This window comes from Haplochromis burtoni, unplaced genomic scaffold (assembly GCF_018398535.1).
Source record: "Haplochromis burtoni strain Fernald_Lab_line unplaced genomic scaffold, NCSU_Asbu1 Contig_123, whole genome shotgun sequence".
NCBI classification, from domain to species: domain Eukaryota; kingdom Metazoa; phylum Chordata; class Actinopteri; order Cichliformes; family Cichlidae; genus Haplochromis; species Haplochromis burtoni.
The window spans coordinates 1,609,168-1,620,476 of NW_024582484.1; the positions used below are offsets into that span (position 1 = coordinate 1,609,168).

The following is an 11,309-nucleotide window of genomic DNA, read 5'->3' on the forward strand; positions in this document are numbered from 1 at the left end:
ATCCATCCATCCATCATCCATCCATCCTATATATCCATCCATCCATCCTATATATCCATCCATCCATCCATCCATCCATCCATCCATCCATCATCCATCCATCCTATATATCCATCCATCCATCCTATATATCCATCCATCCATCCATCCATCCTATATATGCATCCATCCATCATCTATCCAATATATCCATCCATCATCCATCCATCCATCCATCCATCCTATATATGCATCCATCCATCATCTATCCAATATATCCATCCATCCATCCATCCATCCTATATATCCATCCACCCATCCATCCATCAGCCATCCAATATATGCATCCATCCATCATCTATCCAATATATGCATCCATCCATCCATCCTATATATGCATCCATCCATCCATCCATCCATCCATCCATCCATCCATCCATCCATCCATCCATCATCCATCCAATATATGCATCCATCCATCCATCATCCATCCACTCATCCATCCATCCATCCTATATATCCATCCATCCATCCTATATATTCATCCATCCATCCTATATATGCATCCATCCATCTTATATATGCATCCATCCATCCATCCATCCATCCATCCATCCATCCATCCATCCATCAATAACACATTAGCCGTATTAGCCCTGCTGCTTGTGCCCTGCTCTTTATTTACTCTTGTGAGCAGGAGAGTGAGAACAGTCCTTATCACATTTTGTTATTTAACTTGGACAGCAGAGCAGCCGTGGTGCATAATAAAAATGTAAAAAGGCTAGATTAAACCACTACAGCAGTAAATTAATTTAGAGTATAATTATTTTCTTGTATTTTCACCTCCTTATTCTAGTGTTTCTACTGGTACATGTTTGTAGGTAAATGTCATTTGATTTGATTTGACTGTAAAGCAGGTAAAACGTGATTCCAGTGGAATTCCACGTGTGGTCGTGGGCCGTCTGAGTGCTGTGGCATTTTTCCACAGTTATGCAAACAGTGGGTTTGTGGTGACAAGTTTACACACGTGAGTCGGCTAATGTAATAAGCACACAAGTAAACTCCGTATGAATAATTCATAAAGTCGGCACCTCATCTCTGTCCCACAGAAATGAATGGATCGGATGCCTCATAGATAAAATGGTCTTTGATTGATTGGATTGTACAAACAGTGTATCCTCTCCTTCCTTGCCTGCAGAGACAAACATGGCAGAGCATTGTTCCAAAACAGCGTTCTCTCCTTCAGAACCCTTCTAAAGGTCCTTGTCTCCACTCCAGGGCCTGCCAGGCTCCATGAATAACTCTGATCATCAGCAGGATTCAGTCCTTTAAGCCTTCACTGGAAGTCTCACAGTTTCCTTAGAATTACAAACTCTTAGTTTCAGGAAGCTTTTTGAAAACAGACCCTGCTCTTTGATTGTTTTCCTCTAAATTCAGTCTGACAGGTTTTATTATTTCCCAGAATGCAGTTCAGCCTGAGGCTGGGAATGTTTTCAGTGATGGATCGACTCGGGTCGGTGAGTAGAAAACAAAATCATACCGTTCCAAATGCAGCGTGTTTAGCAGAGGAATTAAACCTGTGATCCTCTCGGACAGACTTTGTGCTGGTGTGGGAGGAGCCAAGGAGCATGCAGGAGGAGAGCATGGGTGTTAGCCCTGCCCACCGCCGGTGGAGGGAGGAGTTTCTGAAAAGACTGAGACACTCTGGACTTCTGCAGGAACAGGTAAGCTAAACAAACACAGGTGAGTCTGCAGGTAAGGCAAACATGGAGGAAGTGAAACTAAACTGTCACATGACCCACATGCCACCTTCACTTTGGATATCAGGAAATAAATAACAGACATTATATAGACAATAACAGACATAATTGTATCATTGGCTTACTGATGATGTGCTTCTATGTGTTTCTGTTTGATGGATGGAAGCTAACCAGCAGCTAAATGCACCTTTCAATCAATCAATCAATACTTTATTTATATTATAGCTCATTGAAAAGACCAGAGGTGCTCCAAAGTGTTTCTCAATAGTAAAATATGAAATCAAATTTATTACATATGGGTACAGATGCATAGAGTACAAATACATTTCCAGACAAAACAAAGCACTAATTAACCCAGGAGTACTAGTTATGATGTTGAAAGGAGGTGAAGGACGCTGAGCTCTTTTCTTCTTCTCTGCAGAAGGAGGTCCTCCAGACAAAGAAGAGGATCTGTTTTGTCCTCCTCAGCGCTCCATGGAGCGTGCTCTGTTACTACGCTGAGGAGATCAGCCTCAGAGTCCCACTGCAGGTACAGCCCACGTCCTCTGCCGCCGTCCTCACGCTCAGCAGCCATCTCACGGCGTGTCCTCTGTTCTCCTGCAGGTGGTCACCGCCCCCATCGTTAACTGGTCCGAACAGATCCTGTCCAAGCTGTCTCTTCCCAACCTTATGTCCCAGGACGTCCCCAACCCCCCGCCCGACTACTACACCTGCCAGTTCAGGACCAACAAGCTGGAGAGGTACAAACACTCAGGACCTGAGTCCCGTGTCACCCTCTTCCTCGTCCTTCACTCTCCCTGTTTCCTGCCTGCAGGTTTTTGGGCAGCGACAACAAAGACACGTTCTTCAAGACGACCCAGAGACACCAGGTGGTGAGTGAAGAAAACAAAACGGTCTCGAGGAACTCGTGGCCGTGCACTTCACTGTGGTGCATGTAGAAATGAAAACTGAATGTTTATGGTGTATTTTAGGATAGTTTGACTATTTCAGAGGACAAATCCAGAACAGAGAAACAGACAAATAAATGTTAATATTTCAAAAAATCTTTAAACATAAATACACAAACCAACATCTAAGAGTTTTTAACCCAAAGAACCTGAAAGTGTGAATTTAAGATTTCTTGTGCTGCTTCATTAATGACACAAAACCCGAGCAGACGGGAACTGTGTGTTTGGTCGTGTTGGGAAAGTTTCCAGCGCTTCAACAAACTGAGCTGAGAGCGAGCTGCTCTGATTGGCTCAAAGGCAGAAATACCAGCGAAGCAGATCCAGGATGTATCGGTCAACAGACGGATGCTGGCAGCGGCAACGCCTCCTCCTCAAACAAACTCGACAAACACACACACACAAATGTCCGTGTGTGTAGCACTTTATTTTATGAGTCTGTACTTCCTTAACAATCCACTGAAGTTTCCTGAAAACAACACAAACATGTTTCTGTGGTTCTGAGTGGAGATGGCTGTGGTGTTCTGCAGTGTCCTGGAGGCTCTGTTTCTATTAATGCTAAAAGTTTCACGGAAACAAAGTTTCAGCCCTAGACATGGTTATGCTAGCTTAGCTGAGTCCCTTGAAACCCTCGTGTCCCTCTAGCTGTACGAGATCTTAGCCAGGACTCCATATGGTTCGGTGAAGAACGGGGAGGTGGGCGTCGACCGTCTGCTGAACGAGCAGGTCTTCACTGCCGCCTACCCGCTGCACGAGGTGAGATGTGCACCACGAGCCTGGTCTGAAGCTGCTGTGATTCCCAGACTGAAGCCCAGGCTGATGTTTGATACCATGTTTGCAGGGACATTATCAGCTGCCGACCCCCCCGGTCAGTCCCCAGAGTTTAAGCCTGAGGCAGATCCTGTATGCTTACTGGGCCCAGTGGTCCTGCTGTAGACACTACCAACCTCTGGACCACATCAGGGAGTACTTTGGGGAGAAGATCGCACTTTATTTTGCCTGGTTAGGTAAATATGAGGAAAATACCTCCGATGTTATACCGTTATTTGGTGACAAGCGTCTCACAGTGTCTGCATGCAGGCTTCTACACCGGCTGGCTGCTGCCGGCGTCTGTCGTCGGGACGGTGATCTTCCTGATCGGGTTTTGGCTCGTGGCCACCGACGTTCCAGCGTGAGTACAAACTCATCGTCAGCGTTCATTTTAAAGCAGTTTGTGAGGACATGCTCACTCGTCATGGTTGATGCACCTGTGGTGATCTGTGTTTGAATTTGTAGGAACGAGTTGTGTGGTAGCGGAAACAGCTTCATCATGTGTCCGCTCTGTAATATCTGCTCCTACTGGAACTACTCCAGCATCTGCGTCACCTACAAGGTACCTGCCACCACCACACCTCTCACATTTATTTAAATGTTTCCGTTCTCTGGGAAAACACAGGGCGAGGCAAAGCAGCCATGTTCCTTATTCCAGCATATATTCATGCATCACTCATCTCGCTGATCTCTGTGAGATGGATCGTGGACGTTTCTTCAGAGGTTTCTGTTTCCTGATACGTCACCTGGCAGATTAATAGTTGGGCAGTTTAAAAGTGGACAGCAGTAGACAACTCTGTCCTCTGACCTCATCAGGTCCTCTGAGCTAAATGTTTGGAAACCAGCACAGGATGATGTTACTGAGCCATCTGTGTATCCACCACTCTGAAAGGCTGCTTGTGTCTCTGCAGGCAGGTCTGCTGTTTGATAACGGAGGAACCGTTTTCCTCAGTGTCTTCATGTCTCTGTGGGCCATCACCTTCCTCGAGTACTGGAAGAGAACATGTTCATCTTTGTCTCACCGCTGGGACTGCTCCGAATTCCAGGACATCGAGGTGCGAAGCCATCGCTAAGTTAACCAGGGGATTGTTTCGGGAGGTTTGTGAATTTGTGAATTTCACATCTTTGGCAGGAGCGACCTCGTCCAGAGTTCACCGCCATGGCACCGATGACCATGAGGAACCCGGTGACCGGAGTGGAGGAGCCGTATTTTCCTGAAAATAAGCGGTTCAACAGAACTCTGACTGGCTGCATGGTCATCATCATCATGGTGAGTTTCCTGAAGTCCTCGTAGCCAACACAGTCTAACACGCACGTCCACCCGATCTAAGGTCACGGCTTCCACAGGTGTAAGATGATTATTGCGTGATGCTGCCAGCAGAGGGTAGCGTCGTTTCCCACAGTGGCCCCTCCTCCATCCTGCTCTGGAGCTGGCATTCACTCCCGCCTCCAACATGTGAAACAGTTCTTGTTTGGGGGTCAGCGCTGACATCACTGTGATGGAAAGGAGCTGCAGGTTGGAACCATCAGGGACTGTGGGTGATGCTAATTCAGATTCTGTCCAGCCTGTTATAATGTGGTCTCCATCTATGACCACAACTCCAAAGAAGTTGGGACACTGAGTCAAACACAAATAAAAATATCATGCAGTGATTCGCAAATCTCACAAAGTCTCGTTTTATTGCCAGTAGCACATGTAGTGCTTAAACTGAAACACATCCTGTTGGATGTGATGGAGAACAGAGCACCTTGAAGCCACATGTGACCAAGATGGACAAACGGCGCCGTCTCCTCTGGGCCAAAACAGATCTGAGGTCAGACACATCCAAACATGGACGCCGAAGCCTTGGGCTGAAGAGGAGAGCTAGCGTTCAGCTGGGGGGGGGGGCGTCAGTGTCCATGGAACTGACAGCTGGCACATCTGGAAAGGCTCCATCAGTGCTGAAAGGTGTAAAGTGGTGTTAGAGCAACATCTGCTCCATGCAGATGTTTCTCAGGAAGGTCTTTGTGTTTGAGCCGGACGACGCTGAACAGCAGACTGCTTCTATAACAGCCTTACGGCTTTAAAAAATCACTTCCCGATGTTTTTATTCACATTTACAGCCTCAGTGGGGACAAAGATGTTAACACCCACCATCAGCTGTACGTTAGACGAGCAGCAGGTCTCCTACGAGCTTTCTGGCCTCACGTTTCTTCTGTTAGCACGTTTATGTTTGGGTTTGCTGCAGAGGAGAAAATTAGCCAACCTGAAGCAGCTGCTGTTGCCTGTGTGCATGTTAGCAGGTTCATTAAGTTCATGATGTCATGCTTGACAGATCCATATCTGGCCAATGAGATTTCTCTCCCATATGCTAACCAGTCAGTGTGCATCTACATTTATGAATCTGTCTGTGTCTCTACCTTAAATGAAATCAGGTGTCAGTGGATAAAAGGTCTGAAATGACTTCTTCCGCGCAGGTCGCTGTGGTGTTGATTTTTCTCACGGCCATCATTTTGTATCGCACCATCCTCAGCATCATCATCTACAAGTCAGAGTACAGCTTCTTCAGCTTCTCTGTGAGTAAGAGGCAGCTCGCCTGCCTTCACCTGGGTCCACAAAGCTTACCCGAGGACTGCAATATCACTGACACCACCACACCTGTGTGTGTGTGTGTGTGTGTGTGTGTGTGTGTGTGTGTGTGTGTGTGTGTGTGTTTAGGCTGGGAGAATAGCCAGTTTCTCAGGGTCAGTGTTGAATCTGCTGGTCATCCTTCTGCTGTCCAGGATTTACACCGCCCTGGCCCACATCCTCACCCGCTGGGGTGAGTCTCCCTCCACGTCTCAGCCTCGTTTAAAGAAACTTTACACATTTTCATAAACTGTAGAATTCTGTGAAGATGTCTGATCTTTCTGAGACCAGTTTATGAATATTTTAGGAAGTCTAAGAACTTTTAGTTGATAACAAATAACAGCTGCTAACGAGCTTTTACTAAGTAATCTTGGTTTTTATAATAGACAAATTTAATTTGGCGCCATGATCTTCATTTCATCTGAAGGTGTGTGTGTGTGTGTACTTGTTTAGACATCTTTGTGGGGACCAACAGTCACTTATGGGGTTTGAAGCATTTTTGACTCAAAATGTGGTTTTAGTGTCAGGGTCAGGTTATGGTTAGGATTAGGCATGGTTAGGGTAAGCAGCTGGGATAAGCATTATGTCAATGAGATGTCCTCACTAAGATATGAAAACGAGAATACGTGTGTGTCTGTGTGTTGCTGTCAGAGATGCATCGCACTCAGACGAAATACGAAGACATGTTCATCCTGAAAGTTTTCGTCTTCCAGTTTGTTAACTTCTACTCGTCTCCGGTCTACATCGCCTTCTTCAAAGGCAGGTGAGAGCCAGCGCAGAGCAGGCTGATCATTGAACTGATGGACTCGCCTCGGCTGGTTTGTAAAACCTGCTGATTGGTTGTTTGTTTCAGGTTCATTGGCTACCCTGGAAATTACAACACTTTGTTTGGAGTCCGCAACGAAGACGTGAGTTGATGATTGTGGTCATGTGATGATGATGTGACGATTACAGAGAAGTTGTCATGCGCCGCGACGCTCGTGCACAAAAGGGTCCAGACGCAGACTCAAGCGCTAGCAGAAAATGACACTTTATTATAGCAACAAAAACCAGAACCAGAGGAGCAAAACGAGGAACTAAAAAACCCGGGGAAACAGTGACGCGAGGAACCGTGGGAGGCTGCAACAGAAAGGGGAGAAGATTACCAGGAGCCGGGAAGCGGGGCAAACGCATCAAGACTGAGTTAGACTAGTTGGCTTACAATTAGAGCGGGACCGTGGGAGCTCGGGAGGGACGTCCGTGAGAAGGGAATCCGTGGAGGTAGTGGATGGGCCAGATGACGCACCGGGTGATCCAACTGGGCAGGAGGACAGGCAGGTGGCAGACGCTGAACGCCGGATCGAAACCTAGACACAAGTAGGCAGATTTAACGCAGCTCCAACGAGATATTAATGCAACGCTTTTGCGGGAGTCTAGTTGCCACAGAGACGTGATTAACGGGCTGGCGTGGAGCCTCCGTCAGTGCCGGGCTAAGTAGCTCTTCGGGTAATCACCCCGATGGAGAGCAGGTGTGCCGGTGATGGCCCAGCCCGGGGGCGTGGCTACCCGAGCATCACACATTCCACACGCAGGACCACGGACCGTGACAGTAGCATCAGATCTCTGCATGGAGACCTTAGGTCAGACACAGTTTTTCAATGATGCTGTGAGTGCTCACAGACCATTTCAAACAACTGCTTTCCAAAGGGGGACACAAAGCACCCAGAGCAGCATGTGTGAAGTTATAGTAGGGTACCTGCTGATCCATCAGCTGAGCTGCTCGCAGCTGCATGAATAGATGAACCACTAAACTCCGCCTCTCTGGCTGTGTGTTACAGTGTGGAGCAGGTGGATGTCTCATTGATCTGGCTCAGGAGCTGCTGGTCATCATGGTGGGAAAACAGCTGATCAACAACATCCAGGAGTTCATTTCCCCGTAAACAGACACACACAGATACACAACAAAGTGCACGAGAACAGACTGCATCCTGGTGCCAGTGTCTCTCACAACAGTGATGCATAACGCACAGTTATGTGGATTTGTGTCACCGAGCGCAGTCTCGCTTTGCAATGATGTGGGCTCGTTACTTGCAGGAAGGTGAAGTCATGGTGGCAGAAGAGGAAGCTGAATCCTCAGCTGAAGGAGGCGGGACAGGAGGCCCAGAGGCAGGAGGAGGCTTCTCCCTGGGAGGCAGACTACCAGCTGCTGGTCTGTGAGGGACTCTTCAGCGAATACCTGGAGATGGGTGAGTCCCAGGTTTATCCTCACATCCTGAGAGTTTCATACGAGTCTGGTCTTCACTGTAAATCCTCCTCATCTTTCACAGTGATTCAGTTTGGGTTCATCACCATCTTCGTGGCGGCATGCCCCCTCGCTCCTCTCTTCGCCCTCATTAATAACTGGGTGGAGGTCCGTCTGGATGCTCAGAAGTTTGTGACTGAATACCGTCGCCCGGTGGTAGAGCGAGCTCAGGACATCGGCATCTGGTTTCCCATCCTGCAGTTCATCGCACACATGGCCGTCCTGAGCAACGTAAGACTGTTTTGGTGTTTTTACGTATGGACGAACAGGTAACGCTTGTGGTGTCCTCGGATCAAAAATGGTCCCTAGGTGAATGGCAAACAAGCATATGCGAATTCCAACCCCGCCGATGTCACTCTCACCTGTTTGGCTGTAAAAGCCCAATTTGTATTTCCAAATTTTGCTCAAAACATACGTTTTGTTCGCACCACAACAATAAATCATGAGTCTATAAATGAGCCGCCAACGAATCTGGACTTGTATTTTCAGGCGTTCCTCATAGCGTTTACGTCATCCTTTGTGCCTCGACTGTACTACCGCTACACCAGAGACAGCACACTCAGTGGCTTCATCAACTTCACTCTGGCTACATCACCGCTCAGCTACCAGCAACAGCACAACACATCCTGCAGGTAAGCATCTGCACCACAACACCATCACCGAGAACCGCATGGGCCGGCTGAGCCCGGTCGGGCAGTTATGGACTTCATTTGAGCACCAAAACAGTCTCAGTCATATGATCATACAAGACCAGACATCTCAGCAGCTTTGAGGTTGGGCTCAAAAGTGAAATGTCAAGTTTTCAAAGAAAGAACTTTGATTAGAAACTAAATCTAAAGCACGATAGCAAAGTGTCCCGACTGTTTTAACTCCACGTCAGTAGCCACATCTTTGTGTGCCTCACACTTGTGAGCTCATCACTGCCAGGTCAACACTTCATCTTAATACATCCTCTGTGGTCATTAGCCACGTTATAGACTCTTCATATGGCACATAATGGAACAGGAATATCATTTATATGTAGATGCACATCTCCCCTGACCAAGTAATGTTTGGGCTCAAACTGGGCTCTGTCTAACATTACGTTCAGCTAATGTGGGACTGGAAGTAGATTACATTAGACTTACTGGTCCCACATGATCACAACACAGTGGTTGTCATGATCAGAGTTCGTGGAGGTCACGATGGGCCTGCCCAAGCTTAAAATGGGTGGACGCCTTTTTTCTAGATGTGTTTTCAATGAGATCCAAAGACAATTCAGTTTTATTTACACAGCGCCAAATCACAACAACAGTCGCCTCAAGGTGCTTTATACTGTAAGGCAGACCCTACAATGATACATACAGAGAAAAACTCCACAATATGACCCCCTATGAGCAGCACTTTGGCAACAGTGGGAAGGAAAAACTCCCTTTTAACAGGAAGAAACCTCTGACAGAACCAGACTCAGGGAGGGCGGTGAGATGAGGAAGACAGGACAAAGACATGCTGAGGAAGAGAGACGGCAGACAACTTTTTACGTTTTTATTTGACAACCTAATCTTGACGTCACCTTTCATTTAACATTTGGTTGGTAGGAACAAAATCCTGAGGACAAATTCACTGCTGCCGTTAATGTTTCGAGTGCTGTAGAGGAACCAGAGAGCGTCTGAATGTTTACTGCAGCTCATTTTAGTTATTCTGCAAATTTAAAATGCTGGTGGCGTCATAATATAGTGGTTTACAGCTCTGCGGTTAAGTCCCAGCAGGAGACACAGAGCCTTTGTGTCTGAAATGTATCGGGAGTGAAACTGTGCCACGTGAAATCGTCGAAGCTACCTGCTGTGAACGAGTAGCACAGTACCTACTGCAGGCGATCGACGCGTCGTTATCGTCCACAGGTATTGGGCTTTCAGGGATGAAAATGGTGAATACCTGCCAGAGTACTTCCACCTCCTCGCTATACGGCTCGGTTTCGTCATCATCTTTGAGGTCAGTGTCTCTCAGACTTCACTGAACCCCGAGCGGTCTGTGAACTGCTGATCGGCAGTCCGCACATTGAAGACTTGTCCCGTTTTTCTTCCTCAGCACGTAGTCTTCTTCATCGGCCGCTTAATAGATTTGATGGTTCCTGATGTGTCCGAAGAGGTGGAGATGAAGATAAAGAGGGAGCACTACATGGCTAAAGAGGCTCTGGCTGAGAACCAGGTATCAAAGTTAACAGAGTGTCACATGACGGTTTGTCTCGCAGTTTGTTTACTATCGTGTTCTATGCCTGCAGTCTCTGGGGAAGACCATGATTCCTGGGAATGGGGAAGCCCCGCCCAGTGAACTGCGACAGCGTAGATCCAGAATCTCTCCACAGGAGAGCGACCCACCGTCACCGAACCTGGAGGAGATCGCAGAGGAGACTGAAGCAATATTCAGCTCCTAAGACGAAGCTCAGGTGGACTTGGGCTCCAACACTCAACGCTCGTTTTTAACCACTGGCTGCTTATCACTGTGCCTGTCATCAAATAACTCTTTAACTGTAACTTACTATTTTCAAAACTTGCCATGTTTGTTGTAATTGAAGTTTCTGAGTTAAATGCTAAATGTTGCTCAGCAGCACCTGATGGGAGGCAGTTAGCGACAGCGCTGTAACATGAGCTGGGCTTTTTCATGTAATGAACATTTGGATATCTGTTACACATAAACTTATACATATCCAATAGGGGTGCAGCGATACTCGTATCGATATTGAACCGTTCGATACAGTGCTTTCGGTTCCGTACGCATATGTATCGAACAATACAACATTTTTAATTATTTTATCAACTTTCCTTCTGACGATGCTGTCTGTGTTGAGCGCTCAGTGGATCTGCGCTCGACAGTGCAGCCTAGGCGGAGTAGTCGAACGCAGATTCACTGAGCGCAGGGCAAGCTAGCGAGACAGAAGTTAAGCTCTC

General features: G+C 47.2%; 1 protein-coding gene across 1 annotated transcript in view; it reads left to right on the plus strand.

The window, feature by feature from the left end:
* ano7 (anoctamin 7) overlaps positions 1–11,183 on the plus strand; it is a 17,193-nt gene extending 6,010 nt beyond the window's left edge. Inside the window, exons 3-24 of the mRNA XM_005929407.3 lie at positions 1,442–1,496; positions 1,576–1,703; positions 2,161–2,268; positions 2,343–2,479; positions 2,554–2,611; positions 3,329–3,439; positions 3,525–3,690; positions 3,764–3,854; positions 3,959–4,055; positions 4,405–4,548; positions 4,626–4,763; positions 5,951–6,049; positions 6,192–6,294; positions 6,753–6,864; positions 6,955–7,009; positions 7,919–8,016; positions 8,175–8,326; positions 8,408–8,613; positions 8,872–9,014; positions 10,263–10,353; positions 10,450–10,569; positions 10,643–11,183. Coding sequence (XP_005929469.1) covers positions 1,442–1,496; positions 1,576–1,703; positions 2,161–2,268; positions 2,343–2,479; positions 2,554–2,611; positions 3,329–3,439; positions 3,525–3,690; positions 3,764–3,854; positions 3,959–4,055; positions 4,405–4,548; positions 4,626–4,763; positions 5,951–6,049; positions 6,192–6,294; positions 6,753–6,864; positions 6,955–7,009; positions 7,919–8,016; positions 8,175–8,326; positions 8,408–8,613; positions 8,872–9,014; positions 10,263–10,353; positions 10,450–10,569; positions 10,643–10,795 — 2,565 coding nt within the window. The 3' untranslated portion in view covers positions 10,796–11,183. The remainder of the gene's footprint in view (positions 1–1,441; positions 1,497–1,575; positions 1,704–2,160; positions 2,269–2,342; positions 2,480–2,553; positions 2,612–3,328; positions 3,440–3,524; positions 3,691–3,763; positions 3,855–3,958; positions 4,056–4,404; positions 4,549–4,625; positions 4,764–5,950; positions 6,050–6,191; positions 6,295–6,752; positions 6,865–6,954; positions 7,010–7,918; positions 8,017–8,174; positions 8,327–8,407; positions 8,614–8,871; positions 9,015–10,262; positions 10,354–10,449; positions 10,570–10,642) is intronic.
* The last annotated feature ends 126 nt before the right edge of the window (positions 11,184–11,309 follow it).